This window comes from Ruditapes philippinarum, unplaced genomic scaffold (genome assembly GCF_026571515.1).
Source record: "Ruditapes philippinarum isolate M1 unplaced genomic scaffold, ASM2657151v2 ctg2530_1_1_1_1, whole genome shotgun sequence".
In the NCBI taxonomy this organism is placed as follows: Eukaryota; Metazoa; Mollusca; class Bivalvia; order Venerida; family Veneridae; genus Ruditapes; species Ruditapes philippinarum.
Genome location: NW_026858537.1, coordinates 29,034 through 51,550, shown reverse-complemented (window position 1 = coordinate 51,550; position 22,517 = coordinate 29,034). Strand labels below are relative to the sequence as shown.

General features: G+C 30.8%; 1 protein-coding gene across 1 annotated transcript in view; it reads left to right on the top strand.

Annotated features, from left to right (window-relative positions):
• Positions 1-10,711, top strand: part of LOC132753524 (cell adhesion molecule DSCAM-like) — an 88,837-nt gene extending 78,126 nt beyond the window's left edge. The window contains 11 exon segments of the mRNA XM_060744005.1: positions 417-653; positions 1,118-1,257; positions 1,655-1,757; positions 2,477-2,611; positions 3,503-3,658; positions 4,684-4,773; positions 5,068-5,218; positions 5,927-6,072; positions 6,339-6,442; positions 7,981-8,039; positions 9,079-10,711. Coding sequence (XP_060599988.1) covers positions 417-653; positions 1,118-1,257; positions 1,655-1,757; positions 2,477-2,611; positions 3,503-3,658; positions 4,684-4,773; positions 5,068-5,218; positions 5,927-6,072; positions 6,339-6,442; positions 7,981-8,039; positions 9,079-9,175 — 1,418 coding nt within the window. The 3' untranslated portion in view covers positions 9,176-10,711.
• Positions 10,712-22,517: the final 11,806 nt, after the last annotated feature.

Below are 22,517 nucleotides of genomic sequence, written 5' to 3'. Positions count from 1 at the left end.
AATTAAAAAAAAGTTGGCATTTTGTCGTTTTAACATAATTTGATGATGGATTTCACAGATGTGGTTAATGAAAGAAAACCGGGAAGAAAAATATCAATTTGTATAATTAAGACCCGCGCAAAATTTACATGCCACTGGCATAACTAATAATTTCAAAGTAAATTTGAGCCGCGTCACGACAAAACGAACATAATGGGTTTGCGACCAGCATGGATCCAGACCAGCCTGCGCATCCGCGCAGTCTGATCAGGATCCATGATGTTCGCTTACAAACCCTATAACAAGTAGAGAAACTGATAGCGAACAGCATGGATCCTGATCAGACTGCGCGGATGCGCAGGCTGGTCTGGATCCATGCTGGTCGCAAACCCATTATGTTGGTTTTGTCGTGACGCGGCTCATTTGTTGTTTTGTAGAGACGAGTTCTAACATAAGAAGAGATATTACTGCGGAGACGTCCCTGATGAACGACCTCGACAAAAGAAATATAAATTATGAACTGGAGAGTCCCCAGGACACACGGTTTAATTGTCGTAATGTAAACCTATTGATATCCTTGACGTCAGACGAAAACCTGTCGGGTAATAACAGCGGCTGGTGTTTCAATGACAGCAGCAAAACAACGAGCGATAACGCTTCCTTAGAGCGATACGGTAAGTTTACAAGATTTGCCTCCCTTGTTTTACACCGTTTCATTTTTTTTTAAAGTTTTTTTTTGTAAATTAACAAAAGAAAAAAAGGATAAAAAGTAGCTTGAAATGATTTTAATATCGATTATTGATACTAATAACATGCGTTTATATCTAAACAATGTAAATTAGAGGAAATATTTCATATAGTGTTACATTTTAAGGAAGAACATTGCCAAGATTTGATGACACTTTTAACTTAGTAAGGGGTATTTTGTGTATGTTTGTTATTGATATTCATCATGATTAGAGAACATTTTCAAAATGTCTACGCACTAAACAATGACCACTACATGCTTAAGCAGCACGGATGCGTAGGCTTATCTTGGTCTGCACTGGTCGCAGAAGTATTATCGCTAGACACCGGTGCAACCGACTTAGAGTTATATGCTAGTTTTATCATTTTTGTACATCGTTTGTTATTTTAGAGGAGGATGCCAATATTAACCCATACGCGACATTTAATGAGTTGAAACTTGTTTTCAATGAAAACCCAACCTACCATAAGGCTGAACCGGACTCTGACGATGATTCGGTTAGTCTTGAAAAAGCTGAAGCCCAGAAAGCGGTATGTTTGTTACTAAGAGATGTTATATAACGCTTGTTATCGAAAGCTCGGCTATTTTGTTGTGTTGAAATTATACATCATTTTGTCTTTATTTCTTTTATCATTCTTTGGGTTTCGTTTCTTATCACTTTGGTAATGATAAGCTTCAAGCGTTGAATGATATGTTTAATGCTGCTACATGTTTATCTACAATAAATTGTTGTATATTTAATACATTTTTCTTTGTAAAATGCTACATACAGATTTCTTATTATATTTTGACCATATTTATTTAATACATAAAACTTAAATATCATTCTTAAGGCACAATCTTTATACAGCTATACAATGTATATTTAAATATACCGATATTTGTAGATTTGTATATTTAAAAGGTTTCTTATGTTTTATATTACAGATGCAAGCTACTACAGACAGCTCCGAGGATTCCAAATTTGTTCAAAATGTCCGAATACCACATAAAACACGAGGGGCGGAGCAACACAGCTACGACAATCAAGGTATGGCGAGTATACAGTTGTTTTCTTTTCAAAATATCATTTTAAAACATATTCGATAGATTACAACGGTACCCCTCTGCTTTGAAAAAAAGAGAGTAAAAGATAAAAAATGCAGGAATAGAGATGGTATGCGTTTTCAGACATTGTCCTGGTGAAATTGTACGAACTAAAAGCATACACTTCTGCTTATACCGCGATACAAAATAGTTCCACGGAATCATTTGTTTATCTCAGTAATATGCTATGATTTATCTTAGTATAAGGATAACATACATAACTAGTTGGTTCCAGGAAGCGGACTCGAAAGTGATTAAGCTAGTTTTACTGTAATGCTTTCCCGCCAAAAAAATTGTTCTAACATCGGCCAATATCGTAGCAAATCGATTATTATCGGAAGATTTTTTTCCGTCAAAATCTTGGGAATCAGGTGATTTACAATCACTCATCATTTATCGCTTTATACTTAATTCCAGTTATAAACGGTTAATAATTATTGAATACCGAAAATCGTGAAAAATACATTCCGAAAATGACCGATTAATTACGATATTGGCCGATGTTAGAATTTTTTTGGCGGGAAAGCATTTGACTCTGAGTAAGACTACCGTAATATAGGTTGCAAGAACTTGTTTCTCAATCGAGCTTAAATAAATGTGTTTAAACCAACAGGCATTGGGATATGTAACAAGCAATGTATAAAATTAAAACAATATTTGTAGGCGTAGTTCTAAGCCCGCGGAAGTATGCCAGTGCTGATCAAATACATGCGCTTTTCCAAATGGCCCCTCCGCGTCCACAGAGTGCGTACAGTAAAAACAGAAGTCAAGGCACGAGAAGCACACCGAGTGAGAAAGGTAAGCATTTACTGATTATATTGATATGCATGGAACAAGAATAACTATACGATAATTGTTTTATGTGTATAATAATAATAGTAATAATAATAATAATAATGATAAATAATGATGATGATTATAATAATAATAATAATAATAATAATAATAATAATCTAAAATTATACAAATTTTAAAATGATGAAAATGCTTGTGCTTGACTAAACTGTCTTTTCACTCAAAAATACATTAACTATTTATGTTTACCCATTATTAGGCCTTACAATTTAGTCTTATTAGAAATATCTAATAAAACGTCAAATGGCACATGATAGTGAAATAACGAATTGCTTTTCTAGTTACCTCCCTTTACCTTAAATGAAATTAAAAGTTAAGAGAGGGAGAAAGTTTTGACTGCGTTAGGTTTATATATTAAAATTTTCTATATATCTGACATCATCATACTCATCTATTTCAATTGTTTTAAGCCCTCTCCTACAAAAATGATAGTTCATTAGCATTGCTTAACTTTTAGTATTGTATTGTTCGTTTATTTGACTTCTAAATTATTTCAGCCAGAATCAAGTGTAACTCATCATAAGCATTTGTTTTCTATTATTTACACAGATACAGTTGACAAGTAGCGGTGTCTTCTTTTTTAAAGCAAAAAAATGAAATCCGGTTATATTCCCAAAATATGAATTTAAAGAACTTTAAAATAATACGTATAAGAATCTAAAAAAATCCATTCACAAATAAAAAAGGTACTAGGATTTAAAAATTCTGCTGCTATATAATGTATATAAATATCGGCTTTTTTGTCAACCGGACAATCTGCTAAATTCTGGTAGCAGGTGCTTGTGACGTCATCAGTCAAATTGTCTATAACTTGATATAATTAATACATTGCAGGCAGTCAAAGACACAGTCTTATATCAAGTGTTACAACTGTGTCCAGCTCCAGGGATGAGCTTATGGAAGCGTTTGAGAATCTAAATAGAAATCCGCCGCCGCCAGTCGTGTATGAGACAGAGGCCGACTCGTTATCACAACCGACGGACAGTTCGAGTACGAAAACTGTTTATACTTACATAATTAATCTTATTTTTCTATCTGCATGTTGTTTAAGTGAATGAATGAATGAATGAATGAATGAAGGCTGACTCGGTATCACAACTGATGGACAGTTCGAGTACGAAAACTGTTTATACTTACACAGTTAGTTTTCCTATTTGCATGTTATCATAAGTAAATGAATGAACAAAGGCTGACTCGTTATCACAACCGAAGGACAGTTCGAGTACGAAGGCTGTTTATATTTGCACAGTTAATTTCATTTTACTATTTGCATGTTATCTAAAGTAAATGAATGATGAAGCCTCACTGAAGGACAGTTGAGTATGAACACTATTTCAAAGTTAGTTTTCCTTTTGCAGGTTATCTTAAGTACATAAATGAATGAATGAATGAATGAATGAATGAATGAATGAATGAATGAATGAATGAATGAATGAATGAACGAACGAACAAATGAGGAAATGAGAATGATTAATTTAATGAATGGTTAAAATAAATGCATGAGCGCATGAATGAATGAATGAATGAATAAATGAATGAATAAATAAAAAAATAAATGAATGAATGAATGAATGAATAAATAAATGAATGAATGAATGAATGAATGAATGAATGAATGAATGAATGAATGAATGAATGAAGAAGGTGATGATTTCGAGGATGATTATAATAATAATAATGATGATAATTATAGTAAGGAGAGAAAGGGGAAGAAGAATAGAGGTCTTATAATAAAAGAGATGTATTTACCTTAATATATAACATTTGACTGTGCAAAGACGTGGTAATTACATGGTGTAAACAGTGAAGACCCATGATGCCTCAGAAATGCTAACATTTTTATCTCTCAAAAACCTTCGTTTTTGTTCCTTATTGCAGTTTCCAAAACCAAAACAGAAAGCTTTCTGCTGAATAACTCTGTATTTGATGACAGCATTGAGTCCTTTTTTAACTTTATTTTTTATTATCATGATCTTTGTTTTATAAAATTTCCACTGTTAAGTTTTATATTATAGGTACAGAGCCAGGTATTTGCCTGTTTACAGAATCTCCCCCGCAGCCAAATGAACGTCGAGAAGCTTCTTGTGAGGTTCCCAGATATGAATGTAAGACTTAATTTCTCCTGAAAGTTCATGCTACTCAATATAAATCATTATATCGACGCGTTTTCTATTTGATACTGTCAGTTTTTCTAACAAACCTTTGATACTCTGATCCTGAACATTTTAAGTTTTTTTTATTAATATTAAAATAATGTTGTTATGCTTATATTGATGTGAAAACTGTTATATGTGTGCATATTATGGTCAAATCAGAACTGCCATACCTTACCATAATACTTATTATTGCTCTTTGCTGATCAAAAGCCTTAAAATATTAACTTTTAAATATTATCTTAGCTCCTGACGAATGCCAGTATAAAGAGCCACACACTGCTGAATCAAAACCCGCTGATAATCACGAGTCAAGGACGCCGCCAAGGAGGGGTGGTAGGCCCCCTTCTGTTCAGAAAAATAAAGAATCTGCGTACAGAGGGAATGGTATCAGTCGGTAAGACAGCTTGATAGAAAACAAATATAGTTTAAATAATTCTTGGCAACCTTGAATTGTAATTTTTATTTTTCAAACAAAGGAAAATTAAAGGAAATCGAATTTCTATCCGTTTGCTCTTAACTTCGTGATGAATCGAAACTTCTTTATTGTCGTAAATTGTGTCTTATTTCGTTTTCCTATCATTACTTTGCATTTTTAACTTCAACTGTCATTTATGTTTTCTAAAAAAATGACTAGATCTAAATCCTTTTGCTTTTTATACATGTATGCTTTATGACAATTGCGTATTGCACCTTACTTTAACCTCAAACAAACCGTGTCTGCATTTTCACTATGTACAATTTTTTCTCATTGCTCATGAGGGATCTTTCCTATCTTAGATTTTTCAAACATGGTTATGCAATAGCACAATGCACGCGAATAATCAAAAATATGAAAAAATGTATATATATTTTTGTAAAAAAAAAACGCACAAAGTTCGATTGCCATACAATCTATTGGAAAATGAGAATGCATCATATTTTATTACTTTTAATTTTGTGTAGGCAAAATTAATGTATAAGTTATTACAAGAAAGAGAATGCAATAACTTTTATAGTCTATTTCCCTGTCTACATTACTACGGTAGTATAAGGGGAAGGAACTCCAGACTATAACTTTTATTGCTTTGATACTCAAGGGAGACTATTCTATTGAATATTCTAGCACGACTACCAGACCGCGCTGTATAGAGGAAGTGACGTATACATTTACTGGAGAGGAATCCCCGAGTAGAGCAAGAAAACCACAATCGTTTGAAGAAAAATTGCGTTGTACTCGTGAAGACAGAGGTTCATCGGTTTGGAGAAGAGGTAAACAAATGTTTTAACGCTGTCCAATAAAAATAGTTTTGTAAAATCTATGGCATATACTATTTTTATATGTAACTCATAGAAAACCAAAAATTGTTTCGTGTTTCATTTAGAAATAGAGAAAATCTTGACATTAGTATATCACAATACCATGTTGCTTAGTCTTTACCGTACATACGTTAAGCTGAATAACGTCAATTTTGGCTGTTTAAAAATTTGTGTTTTCACTTTGTAAAACTTTCCTAATCACGATAAGTATTTGCTAGTATATTTACCAGGTGGTCGTAGAACCCCGCACGCCAGGACACGGTACGACACCACTCTACAGACGCCCGGAGCAGCCGACAATAAACCATTGGTATCAGCGCAGGTACTCGTCTTCATCATCATTGATAAAACACAATTGAGCCGCGCAGCAACAAAACCAACATAGTGCGTTTGAGATCAGCATGGATCCAGCACACCCTGCGCATCCGCGCAGCCTGATCAGGATCCATGCTGTTCCCTATCAGTTTCTCTACTTGTAATAGGGTTTGTAGGCGAACAGCATGGATCCTGATCAGACGGCGCAGATGCGCATGCTGGTCTGGATCCATGCTGGTCGCAAACGCACTCTGTTGGTTTTGTCATGATGCGGCTCAAATGCTTTTAACCAGAATAAAAATTTACCACTTGGTGTGATAGATATTTTCCTGCTATCCTCATACATGCAAACTTTCATAATTAATGTTGCAGTACAATAAAATCAAAACTCGCTGATAATTGGGCTTTCCATTATACCAGGCAATAAAATGTTATGGTTACAAAATTATGGACATAGGAATGAAAACACGAAACTAAGTTTGCATAATTGCTTTTAAAGGGGTTTTCCATAATGTCAAAGTTTTAACACGTTTCAAATGTGTCTTTCTTTGATATACTTGTTCAATTCAAACGAGTCTTGTTCAGGACATTCTCTTTTGACTGGCACCTTCGAAAATATGTCGTTGAATTAGAACATTCTCATGAAGTTTTGTACTAAAATATATTGTTATCAAAGTGTTTGACTACAAGAGGTACATGACATATTTGTACATAAAGGTATATACAAATACAATACTTATAGACTTGTCATTAGAATGGTTTAAAGATATACTTAATTAAATATCATTGTATTAAATGTATTAACAGTAAATATTATAGAGTCTATTGTTTTCTTAACCTAATGGTATATACTCGAATTATGTATCTTTCTCATAGACCATGTCTGTTATTTAACATACATGAATGTTGTATGTGAACAGAATAAAATGTTTGGATACAAAAATTCATGCTGCATTTTGAGTAGGGTTTGGCAATGATTAGTATATGCGCCATTTGCTCTTAAAGGAATATACTAACAATTTTCTTTCGGATAGGCATTTTGAAAGTATTATTTTTCAATTTTTTGCAACAGATACTATATAGCTTTAAAGCAGTTTAAAGGCACGTTATGCCTAAGAAACCAATAAAACTGTTTACTTCATTAGAAAGGGCAAACATTATCATTATGATATTTAAAAGTCGGTATTAGAGCATAGTATAGATGCTTGATACCTCCAAAAATAGCGATGAATGTAAAAGCTTTCGCCATAGAAATGTAAACAAAGTAGTATTTTGACTTTCATGCAAAATTCCAAATCATTATATCTGTACTATTTGTCAAAATCAACAGGAGGAAAAGATGGTTCAGGTAATTGGCCAATGAGTAATTATTTGGAATCTATAAATTGAAGTGCACAAAAAAAAAAAAAAATTAGACTTTTGAGAAATAAAAATAAAAGTATTTCTAAGACGTAAATGGCCTTTTAAAGGTAGTGTAATTATCTGTAAATTATGTGACTTAATATTTAAAATGTCTGTCAATGATAAATTATTTAATTTATCCAGGAGTTGAACCCTAAAGACGACTCTCCAGAAGACGATGAATCTGTTAGCCTATTAAACAGGTACATATTTTATGCATATTTTGTTACTATTTGAATTCGCCTTAAATATTATGCTTTTGGATATATCAGTAAAGCAAAGTGTTTCCCTGGCGATTTCCATGTCCCCAGGCATCCGCCAGTGCGTCCGTACGTATGAGGTTAACCTAAACCGGCAAATTGGATTTTTCTTAAGTTCTATCGGACACTGTACTGAGGGCTTTATAATTCACTCACTTACTAATCAACACAAAGTACATGATCTGGGCAAGTTACATTACTATAGCTTCGACTTGTTCCAAGTTCTAGTCAACCTTAACCAGCACGTTGGATATATCTTAAATTTTCTTATACAGCCTTTGTAATATTTTATTATTAATTGTGTTTAACAAACACGTTCTTGTCCAAAATGCATGAAATCGTATTGTCAGAAACTACACTGTAACATACGTTAGTCTACACATTTAGTTATGCACCAAGATCTTACTAAATATGTAGACTTAAACCCCGGGAAAAATGATATCAAGCCATGGTTTGCTTTGAGTAAGGGTAAAATTAATTGCTAATGATCGTTTTGCATTTTCTATTTCTTCTGAATTTCTAATATGTGATTATCGGCCTGTCCAGTGGTGATATATAACGTTTTTTGTATTTTAAGTGTATCTTATTAATGATGAATTCTTTTAAAAGGAAAGTAAAGCCTCGGAAATCAACAATTGTTTCCTTCACTATAAAAAGGGCACAGGTGTGTTTATAATATTGTAATATTTGATTTAGGACATAAAAGATACTTATATCACCTGAAAGAAGAAAAGAGTTTTCTATGTGCAACAATTTATGATAAAGGTAGCAAAATGCAATTGTTATTTGACAGCTTTATTAAAACAATATAAGTAATTGTCCAAACGCAAGATTAGCAAAAGATGACCTTGACAAATGATCATTTTTGGAAAAATGTAACAGAGCATCAAAAATGAAAAATCCTTTGAAAAATAAAAATATCATTATGTTAAGACTTTATGGGCCTTTAAGTATACATTATTACTTTTTTGTTGTTTTATAGATATTATCGACCAGTGCCGGCTCGGAGAAGTGGTGATGTTTTGATGATGGAAGATGATGAAGAAGGAGAATATACTGAAAATTTTACCGTTGTATGAGGCCTCATATCGCTTGAGACAAACTAAAATTATTTGAACCGTAATTCAATGCTGATGCATTTTGTATCCATTCATCGATAATGTGGTATCATGTGGTATCGATTGACAATGAGGACAACCTTTGGTGATGTTCTACAACATGGATACAAGTTATTGTTGTTAAGACGGATTAAAAAAAACAACACAAAAACAAAAACAACACTGATTGAACATAAATATGTATGTGTATTCAAAAGTTCATGATGAAGACTGATATTGTCATGGCTTTCTTGCACGTGAGCTCTTTTGGCTTTGGGCCAAAATTTTTTTTGATCCGTATATTAGCAAATTAATCCGCAAAAGCTTTGCTTGAGTAACATCAATTTAGACAAATGAACTATAAATATCATCATTTGCTTTCATTGGATATAAGTATGTGTTGATCATCATTTTATGATATTAATAGTGAACACGCTTCATCCATATTTTTGGAATCAATGCAGGACCAGACCAATGGACAAATTAATAGTATGACATGTGTAACATTTTTTTGTTTAGATTCTTAGATTTCGATAAAGGTTGTATAATGTAAATAGAATGTTAGATAATTATGTTTTATGCTATACATTATGGATATATTTATCGTACATTTTATAGCAGTGATTGAGATTTAAATGCAGTTTTCTACTAAAACGTATAAACGGTATGCTACAGTATTGTGTGGTTGTTTTTGGTATGAGTATAAAACTGAAGGCTATATATGCTTCTGTGGCTGCAACGATATGTTATAATCTTTGAACTTCGTGCTGCTTTCAGTATTAAAGTTTTCTAAAAAATAAAATCTCATGTAACAGTATTACTTCAATAATGAAAAACAATATCTTCAGTTTTAAATCATAAATGATGAACGGAAAACTTCATAGTCCATTCTAGACTATTTTCTGTGAACATAATTATTCAATGTACCAAGTTATTTTGAATTTCAATATTATAGTATTTTTTCTTTCAATCTCTGTTTTTATTTAATTGATTTATTAACACGTGGTCAATGGAGACTGTATAAAGAAACGATTTCTATATAATTGTAATTTGTCATAAATTTTATACCATTTTGTGAGCTCTGAAGCGACAATATTTTTTACAATTGCGTTCAAGGTCTTAAATATGATACACAATTGCAAATTACGCTTTTTCCACAACACTATTTCTAAGCATTACATAATTTTCTCACAAGAAAAAGGAATCGATTTTTTATTGTTATAAAAACAGCATTGTACATACACACTACATTTTAATATTTAACACCATGTATATAGATATATATATCATATTAAAATTTTACTTATGTTAATACCTTAATGTGCTGAACTGTTACTATTGCGGTGATATATTTTATATCTTTATTTCTCTGCTAAAATTGTTACTAAGTTTTACTTTCGAAATGTATTTTATATTTTATTATGTATAAATTTCAATTTTAATTTGGGTTTTCTTGCAATGATGCATATCAGAAATTCACGGGCATGTGGAGAAATTGGTATTAAACGAATACGTTTTTTTTAAAAAAAAGAATGTAATAACCTTAATTACAAAAAGCAAAAATGGAATTGTCAAATTTGTTTGAATTATCAAATGTATATTATTTGTAAAAGCAAATTGTCCTGTCAAATGTTAAGAAGAACTTAAGTATGAAAGTGATGCGCCAAAGGCCAATTGTGTACTGAAATCGGGTGAGGATTTTTTCGATGTTTAACCAAAAGTACTAGTATTGTTCAAACAGTTTTAGTTGATTTGGTTTAAAAGAAAACATACCTGTATATAAATCAGTACAATTTACAATTTGACCAATTCGGTAATAAAGCATATATGCCTTAAGTCAAGGTAGCAAAAATGGAGCCCAGTTGTTGTATACAAAAACCTTAATGCCTTATTTTTCGGCAGCGCAAACTAAACCCATCTATTCACAAACAACCCAGTTGCCTTACCGACTGGCAGCATTATGATTCTGTCCAAAGAAAAAACAATTTTCGAGTTGGAGAAAACTCGAGTTCAAGGCAGCATTACTTGGCAATATGTTTAACACGAGGGGAAAGTGTTAGTGAAATGCAATTGTTTTTAACATTTTGTTTTCGTAGTATTAGAACACATTATCACTTCATTTTCATAATAAACTTTTGTAGCCCCAGTATTTGTTTGATAATCATAATTATATAAGATGTTTTTGAAAAATATTTTCATAATTAAATGAGGGGTATTGTATTTGAAATTAGGTCTCTCTACTGATTTCAGCACCAGTACATTTGTCAAGAACATTTACCTAGACTTTTAAAACAATTACACATATTTTTGAAGCAATCATAAAATTGATAGATAATTAATTTGAAAATATTTTATCTGTGTTAACGTATTTTTTTTCCATAACAAATTAGTTGCAAATGGTATGTCTAAGCATTATGAGCCAACCACTAACATTTATACGTGTGCTTAATTTATTTATAATTTCAGAGCAAGAAATGACGTAGGTTAGTAGTATATATAAAATTTAATTTAAAATCTTAAATTTAAGCACATTATATTGTTACGTATTAAATCTGGTTGCTGATTTTCTTTTTTCTATCTGAAACTATTTTACAATAAAGGTTTATCAGAATGTGAGAGACCTAAAACTGAGAATCTTGTCCCAATAGTTCATTACAAAGAACATTAACATGTATATACTTCCAACGCAGCGAATATCCTTGTTTTTATATACATGTATTTAATATATATATATTGTTGTTCAAACAGTAGTTTAATTCTATATTTATGCATGAATGGCGTACAATAGAATTCTTTCATGATAATTGTTACAACTTTTACAAATATAGTTTAATATAGAATTTTGATTTTCAAAAATTGTCTCTTAGGCCATTTAAGGGGCGTGCAATCAAAATATTAATGCTTAACATATGTACCTCCCCTTATTTGATTTACATTTGTCTAGTCAGTCTTGATAGAAGTAAGGGTTTTTATTATTTATATATCTATTTATTTCACATATACAATCCTTACATATATTTTAAATATAACTAAATTCTTTTATTGTGAAGCGTTATTTTAAAATTCAAACTCGAAAAAGAAACAACATAAAAAAACGTGTGTAACATTTGAATGTAAATTCAAATATGGAAACTGAAATATTTAAAGTTGCCTTTGACTATTTTTACAAGTCAATTTCATCAAATACTTTATTGAATTTACAGCATGTTTATATAAAACATATATTCTTTAAAGTAAATTAACTGGTAAAGCAAGGCGGAAAACGATAAAAACAACATTTTTTTTCTAGAGACATTCATATAAAAATATCATCATATTTATTGACTGTGATATTGAATTTGTCTTAAAATGTAAACGCCCGGATAATTCACCATCTAATAATGATTATATGATCCATGAGCATATTTTCACATTACATACTTTAATGAAAGTACGTCATCAAATTCACTAACATTACATTAATCTTTCTAGTCTTTTTTTATTTATATTATTTATATATTATTCATGATTGAAATATGCTTCATATTTACTGCTAATTACCTTGTTAAGATATATATGTTAGTTTATATGCTGATTGTTTTGTAGGTTATGCTTTAATCCTTTTACTGTAACTTATAAATGGCACATGCGTATTTAATATATTGCTCTGTTTAGCTAAATGAGCTTCCGTAATGTTTGAACGTTCTGATTTACCGTCAGAAAGAGGGTAGTGGTAGTATCACGTGAATTCCGAATCCAAAAACATCATATCTAAGATAAGTGTAACTTAAGATTAGTATTACGGCAAATTATACATTTATTGTTACATAAGAACACACATAAATATACAATCTGATTAAATTTTATATTTTCATTCGAATAAACGTTCTCCTATATGCAATTATACTTGATTAATTATATCAACATGATAAAAATAATATTTATACCGAGTAAAGCAAAGATGAGCTCATAAAAGTTGTACTTGGAAAATTTTGTATATATTTCACAGTATTAAATACATGCATTTCTTTTATTTTTAATTGATTAATTATATTTATCATGTGAACGAATGATTCATTCTGAAACATAAAAACGCTATAACAATGTATGCATATAGCTCTAAGTTATACATGTAACATGATACAAGTGTTTAAAGGGAAGTATTTCAGAATAAATCATTTTTTCGCTGATAAATTTGTAACAGTGTGAAAACATTCGGATAGTACCAAATCAAAATTAAAAAAAGCTATGGTAGTATCCGAGTGACACCAAATGAAGTTCCGATACGTGTAATCTGTAACATAGAATACAATTTCGTGTTTGTCAAATTACTATTAAATGTATAAAGCTTATTTCCGTCTTTGTTGTTTTTTTTCTTGCCAATAACACATTAAGACGACATTCACTAGAAAAGAGTTTTGTGAAATTTGAGAAATTTGAGAAATGATAGTTTCATTAATAAAAGATCAACATTTCAAAAGTCTTTGAGAAGCCGAACCCTTGGAAAACTTATAGGAGTTATTATACTTAAATATTTTATCTAAAGCACGGCTAAGATTAATAACAATGTGGCGTATAAATGAGGCTTTCTTTAGCTGATAAGTGAAAGAAATACACAAGAGTACCATGAGGCTAAGACTTACATTTGACTGTGCATCTAGTGCATTACCAAGATAATGATTGTTTTAACCGCTTGAGTGCTATTAGTATTTCTAAAATGATTCTTTCGATGATTTAATGACCACAGTGTTTTTGGTGGTATGTTTTGTTTTGTTTTTTTAAAGTATACAAAATTAAAACGGCCCTTTATATATAAACACATTTCCTGACAAAGTATGCAAAACTTTACACAGAGTTTGAAATTAATTTCAACTTTTGTAAATGAACTGATTCAGTTTGATTCAAATCGCCCACTTAAATGTTACGGTGGATTTAACATGTATTTTCAACCAATACTTTTATGATGTTTTGTCACGAAATAGTTTGCACACTATATCCGATTAAAGATTGTCATAAAATAAGATTATTGGATAGTCGACCAGTAATGTCACCTTAAGGAATGAAACGCGCTTTGATTTTTTTCGTGTAAAATGAAAAAAAAATCGTCAAGAAATGCAATGAAAAACAACATTTGAAAATAATTACAAAATGTTCAGGCTATTTCTGTTAATAATACATTAATCAAGGTTTAATTATGAACGTTGCTATGGTGATGTTATTGACCTTTTTTGGCATGGAATGCTTGAAATGTTATGGATTATCTTTAACGTCCAATAAGAAAACTAAAATTAAAGTCTACAAAATAATGCACATGAAATGATCGAGACATACAAAGATAGAAAAGAAGAATTTTCTTTTGTATAAAATTTTATTCAATATTTTGTTAATCATATTATTTGATATTTCATTTAAAATACGTTATATAATACCTTCTTTTAAACAAAACAGCTACGTATTGTTTTGCTTTATTATAAATCATTCGATTTGATTTCCAGACTTGATATGAATACACATTGCCAAAAAAGAGTTCAACCACAAGATAATGTCGAACCGGGTGACAGTTTTGGACACAGAAAAGTAGATTCTTGTTGATGCATCTTGTAGTTTCAGAGTTATGTCCCGGACAAAGTTCAAAATGTAAAAATCAATACAGGGAAATAACTCCAAATTTAGACATAACAGAGTTACCGTTTTTATGTTCTGCGCTTCTACTCAAAGAGATCTATCTACCTACAAATTTTCATTTTTATACCTGTTGCAGTTTCAGAGTTATGTCACGGACAAAGTTCAAAGTGTAAAATTAAATAAAAGGCAGTAACTCCAAAATTAGGCAAGGCACAGTTACGGTTCTTATGCACTCCACTTTTACTCATAGCGATCTATGTACCTACAAAGTTTCTTGTTGATACCTATTGTAGTTTCAGAGTTATGTCCTTGACAAAATACGGACACACAGACGGACATAACGGATGGTCAGACAAGGCGGCGACTATAGGCATGATCTGCAAAAATGTCTTTTTCATGACAAAAGCGTATGCCCAACTGTTTTCTTGACTATGTTGACCTAGTTCTACAAATAGTTTTCTTATGTACGTTGTTTACCTGACGTTTATCTTTTAGGTAAAGTCCTAGAAGTGTTGTACTTGTCATGTTAACTTATGATCATATGAAAAAAAATCTAAGTTTCTGAAACCCCATCACAGTGAAATCTTACAAGAAATAAAACACCTCTGTCACAGTCAGTCTCTCGTTTAAAAGGTTTACTCTTTTTATTATGACATTTGGTCTTTACGAAATTTGTCAAAATGATATATGTAAACGTCAGCCTTACAAATTAAAGATCCTGTATGTTGTAATAAATATAACAGCGAACATTATAATTAAACGTTGAAATTAATGCATTCATTTTTCATTTTTTATTGAAAAAAAGAAAGAAAAAAGAACTGGCTTAGACTTTATCGAAAGTAAGTTTCTAATTACCTCCCTTTGTTTACATGAAATGTTAAATTCTGTAATATCTTTACAAATAATGCTTTTTTTGAACTTACAATATTAATAATTCTTCATTTGAGCATAAGTTTATGATTTAAAACCATTTAAAATGTCAAAGAGGATATTTAAAAATGAAGCGTTCAAATAATTCTTTCGGATGGGTTTATGTGTTGCACGCGACTAAACTATTTCTTGAAAACGATGCGTATATTGTTACCAATTCTTTTTTGGTCTATAACATATGTATCGATAGATAGTGAAAACGTTAAACTTTATTTCATTTCCATTGGAATTTTTAGCAGTTTCTCAGTGCAGCATTTGTAATACAATAGTGTCTGTACATATTTGCCTTACATAACGAAAGTTTAAAAGTAACTAAAATACTATAAATCTGCAATTTAAACAGCTAATTTCATTTCGTATATTGTACTGAATGAATCGTATCATCATGTTTATACGAATAACCCATAGTTGATTTTGTTTTGTGAAAGGAATTGGTTCTAAGGTTAGCCTTTTAAAATAAAAGTACACCCAAACAAATAAATTGAAAATAATCTGTTAAAATAACAATTATCATATATATTAATGTTTAATCCGCAATCTGCACAGTCAATATTAATTGCTTTTTGTTGTTGCTTTTTTTAAAACTTATTATTGACATTTATCAAGTAATTGGCATATACCGTAAGAGGACAATAATCGCGTTATTATAACTATTTTCATTTAAGACCCAACAAAGCAATGACTTCAAACTCTATTCAGTAAACCTTCAAGTGGTTTTTATGTAAATCCATTATCAGCCCGGTGTCTTGACGCCTTGATGAAACAATACTGTTAGATGTTTTTCTTCTAAATTATAATATCAACCGAACTTCAGGTTGATTTCAATTTTAATTATACATACAATTAGACACACAAGGTTTGTATTAGTACCAGAAAACGTTTGCATGTGACAGATTTCTAAATGCATCACTACATGACAGTAATGTTGCAACAAGGCCAGGCAATTAAAACTAAATTATGATATTGCTTTCAGTTTTGGATTCGCAAAAATATAACAATCCTAAAAATCGTCCCCCTGAAAATATTCAGGTTTAGTACTGCATTCAAGTGTCTGAAACAATGTGTGCTACAAGTATTATTATTTAATATTTCATTATGCAATACTTCAGGTAAAAGAGAGCATTTTTGTATTCATTTGTAAAGCAAGGATTTATGGTTGTTTTACGTATGAATAAATTACACATTGGATTATGTTGCTTTAAATACAGTTTATGTCTGTTTGAAAATATGTAAATACTCCAAAGGTAGATGTATTTGTATATCCTGTACGTAAAAATACCGTTAAAAGTAGGCAAAGCACCGCTCTGTATGTATTCCCATGCCTCTGCAATGATCGCAATTTACGGTTCTTTGGTCAGTCTTCGGATAGGGACCTCGAACACATGTGAAACATTTTGAATACGGCATTTAGGTCTAAGCTACCTGATGAAACTAAACATATACTAGACAAATTTTAAGTAAATGCTGGGAGCTGTTTTGTCTCCAATATTTCATGTAACTTTCCACCTAAATTAACTCAATACTGTAATAGTTTTATACTTATTATTATGATTGCGGTAACCGAAATTATAAATTTTCAAATGTATTTGCGATTCAGTGCTTGTCAGTGCAAGAAAACCTTATCAATAAAAAGGAAACTATTAATCAGTATATTATAAGAATAAACTTGTATTTGGTTAAGCTATAACCGAGAATAATAATGAACATGAAACTGATTCCCAAAGATGATGCAATTCATTGTATTAAATGTTTTTGCGCATTAAACTTGTTTTAATTAAACGACTTTATGACGTTTTGTGGCATAATGATTGCCACGTTTCATTCCAAAAATAGAATTCACAATAGATTCTCAATAGATTTAATCATCATATCATCATTAGGAACGGTATTCGTGTTCAATGTTAATGTGATAAAGGACAATATTTCGCTACAAAAGACACAGGAATGTTTGTTTATCTTCTATCCTTCAATGGCTGTTTTTGTCGTGTCGTGAATTTTATCAATGTTCAGAATCATATCTGCTAGACATTCCTTGACTTTTAAACTCGCACGATGTATGCAATCTATAAAACTAAATGAGTAAGACTTATGAATAAGTATGTTTTTGACAACGTTTAACAAGAAAATTATGCACGAAGGTGAGACAGAATAAAGTAAATTCCTAAATAACTAAACAAACATATCATATGTACGATATATCGTCGAGAGACTTATTTTATTTTTCATATAAAAAAATCATTCTTTATTTCGTATCAATTGCGGAATTAATTTGACATTAACGTGTTTGTTTTTACTGTTTAATGGACGCAATCAATTTATTATTGAAAAATAAAAAACCCACAAATATTGAAACGTTGAACTTATTACAATTATTATTGATATATTATGCAATATCCTTGTTGAGTGTCCTCATCAAATGGTTTAAGCAATTATTGCATCATTGTATCATATAATTTTGGTCAGATTTAGCAAAGGGTATTACGTGCTTTAAGATATGTTCGAAATGACATTTTCATTTATGAACTACATATTAAACTATATTGAAAAGCATCGGAAATCATTTAAAGTTACATACTTCAATTACCAATATAAACACAGAATTGGTTTCATCTGATATTTGTTGTTCATTTAAATATATACACTAGATATTATCTTAAAACGAACATTCAAATGAAATTGTTTAAGGCTTACTTGTCTGGTAATAGACGGTACTAGTAATAAGTCAGTATTATTGCAAATGGCAGGCTGCATTTTGTTATTTTTATTTAAAAGCATTTTCTTTAAACTAAGTATAAGCTTTGTACAGCGTGTGTTTCCGATGCATTTATCAGATCTTTATAATATGTTAGAAAATTTGAGGTCGGCTGTTATAAAAAATAGCCCTCCTGCTTGTGCAAGATATTAAGCATAATTATATTATGTCTACGCAAGTTTCAATTAAAATACTGCACTGAGGTAATCTCGGGGTCATGGTTTCATTAGATTGAATGGTTTCTGAACAAAACATTTTATGCTGGAAATTTTTTCAATATACATGTGTATTTCAAACATTTGAGTTAGTTATATTAGACAAAGACGCATAGCTTAAGATACAGAGAAAACAGCATAATTTCGCTTTATGTTAACAACTGCAACAGCAGCATGCTATAATAATTTCAAAGGAGAATTCAACATACTAGTACTTGGCGGGTACATTCAATATGCATTGAGTGTTGAGAATTGAGTACCGCTCAAGCCGGTGCTAGGGGGCGTGAATATTATTCCTCATGTACAGATTCAATCAAAGCTTGTCTGCAATTTTCATGTAATAGTGCTGTTTTAAATGCTTCCGATGGATCACTATTTTCCAGATACTGATTGACCTGATAATAAACGATAAGACATCATTCATATTGCGGTTCATTATAAAATAATTTTGAAGTTGCTTTACAAAGCTAAAAGGGACATGTGACAAGGATTATGATTAAGTACTAAAATGGCATTAATATAAAAATAATTTAATTTTTTTAAACTTGAATAAGTACACCGCTAAAATATGGAATGAAACTTATCACTACCGTCCATAAACAGACTCAATCGAACAAAGCCTGAATATATTTCAACTTTTAAATTACTTATATTTCCTGTTGTACTGCTAAAGAATTGCAACTTACGTTTTCTGTTTAAATGTTGAATACTTATAAAGACGGTGCTAGGGGCATGGACGTGGCAGTCTTACATCTACGGTCACGAAAATAGGGTCAATCGAACAAAGACTACAGCAAATTTTGTTGTTGTTTTGCGTTATATCGTGAATTCATTTCTGCTATTTTTATTTTTCGTTGACTGACGAAATTTATATGTAAAAAAATTACATTAATGTATTGCAAATAGTGAGTTCATACTTATGATTGTATTTTATACTTGGGTAAGTAAAGTCATTAATTAATTATAGATTGAATTGAAAATTATAACCTTAATAGTACGATATCTGCATGATCAGTCTATCTGTCTTGTGGATAATGGCCATCTTATAAGTCAATGAACTATTTAATTAATAAAATCTTTTAAGATCAGACTAAACAGTCAGATCTATAAAGTATTATATCAAAAGACATTTGGTTATTTTTCATTTTTCTGTCAAGTTGATGCTATAATATTAACCGCACGATCAAAGGGCCGTCGGCACTTTATACATTATTCAAGGGTAATCCCCTTGAAGTAACATTGTTGGTAACGGATATCTATTACTTAGTTTCAAAATGTCAAGATTTTAGTAATGGCACAGTTCATTGACTATTTACTAAGGAAATATCGTGTAGCATTTGTCAATATATTCCTTTTGTTTTTTTAAATATGGCATTTGATATCAAATAAGTTACAGCTGTAGTTATTGTAGTTATTAATAATTTCTACCTTACTCTTTGTATCATTTTAAGAAAAGTACGAATAATTGTAATCAATGAACGTCTCAATTTCTGAAATAAAGTGATTCCTCTGAAGCATTAAACACAGAAAATTACATAAAAATTGCAGACTCGGTTTCATTGAGTCTGTACATGAGTGATAATGAAAAGTGTAACATCCCTCACAACCCCTAGCACCGGTTTAAGCGGTACTCGATTCTCAACATTTAAAAGTGCTGAACTCAATGATCCCGAAGGACCATAAAAATATAACAACATTGAAGTGAAGTACGGGGTAACGTCTTAAGGCTGCCACACAGCACCTACCACCTACTGTTGTGATGTATAAATATGTCGGTTAATTGCGTCTTATAGTAATATCACCCAGAAAAAATGCATATGAAAGTGTCTTTCAATTCTGGATTCATCCAGTCAAGAGGAAAAGATTGAATTCGCCTTCTTTCAAAGGTTTCAACAAAACACCGCACTAAGGTCAACTAAATAGCTTTTCTGTGTGTACCTTTATGTTACGGCTTCTTGATGCGGAATGGGTCTGATATTATATATTAAATATATATATTAAACTATCTGCGGACAACGTATTGAAATATCTGCTGTCAACTTATTAAAATATATGCGTACAACGTATTGAAACATCTGCGGACAACGTATTAAAATATCTGCGGGCAACGTATCATAACATCTGCGAACAATGTATTAAAATATATGTGGACAACGTTTGATGTATACTTAATACTAGCGATTTATGATTTGATAAATTCTTCTCTGCAAGATAACTGTATATGTAGGGGCATTAAAATAATTAAAAATGACAAGTATCACAGAGCTTACAGGGAAGTCTGTATATTTTACAAACAAACAAGAATAATTACAATTGAACACATCATGCCTATCACAAGGATATAATTATAAAGCAATCTTAGTAATGCGCATACGGTGCATTCTTATTACAGAATATATGAAGCAAATGAATTTACACTAAATGTCTTATATTCTGCAATATCCTTGTTGAGTGTCCACATCAGAATAAAACAACCAGGGGCAAAGTATATTAAGTGCTTTAAGACATATCTTGAATAACATTTTCTTTTGTCATGTACATTTTATTAAACGATACATAAAAACATTACATATCGTTTACAGAAGAGTTTATTACCACAAAAAACCAATATAAACACGGTATTAGTTCCATCTGACTTTTGATACTCATTTATTAATAAATATAATATATTGATAGGAAACCTTATCAAAAGAGAAAGAAAAAAAAGAGCACAAAATAATATATGACAGGTTCGCTTTCATTGAATTTTGAATGCATCTCTCATTTTCGCAATAATATAAGAAATAATTCGATGTCGACTGAGCCTTATTGTACATGTTTCTTTTACTTTATACGACAGTTTCAATTAAAATACTGAACTAGGGTAACCTCAAAGCTGAAATATCCTCTCATTGAATAGACTCTGAGCAAAAAAAATCTTACATTATTTCCGCTTGCTGGAAATATTTTCATTATAAACATATAAATCAGTTGTTTAAGACAAATGACGCATAGAAAGCCACCATCAAGTTTAGATAGATGGTCATATTTAACAAATTTAAAAACAAAAACATCACTATACAAATAATTGATAAAACAAATAATTGTTGGTTAAAAGTATAGGACAACATATTAAGAAAATAATGTTCAATGCAGAGAAATCTCTCAGAACGAAATTTTTTACTCATCCGGAATACTCAGATAAAAGATCGCAAGGATGTCCAAAATATAGTTTTAAACTCAATAATGATACTTTAAAAGCAATGTAAAATTATTTTTGGGAGGGAACATGGTTAAACTGGACTTAGATATCTGAAAAAGTATAATAACTAGAAAGTGAAAGAACTTAAAATCTTAGAAACCTGAGAAGAAAGTTCATTTCAATAACTCCTTTAGAGTAAACAAGAAGCACGTAAACCATTTAGAAAGATCCTTTATATTACTTTTCTTATTTTAGAATAGCCAATGAGATTGCCAGAATTCAATCGGTAATTTTAAAATGACCAATGAAAATTCTACTTATATTCAGCTCTTTTCTGTAAATTTTACGGGAAGTCAAACTGACTTAAACGGCCTTCAGACCGAAAAAAATTGAAATAGTTTAACATTGGTAAGAGGAACATGTGACAAAAATATGTTTTATTTCTGAAATGGCAGAACAATTAAACAAAGTCTAGCGGTTGTCAAATGTTCTTTTTTATTTTCCGATATGACATTTGATATCAAATAAATTACTGTATTTGGTAAAATATTTTATCTTATTTTTCAAGATTGACTTGTCATCATTCTTTCTATATCATAATCAGAAAGATTATGAATAAGTATAATTCCTAAATGCATCAGT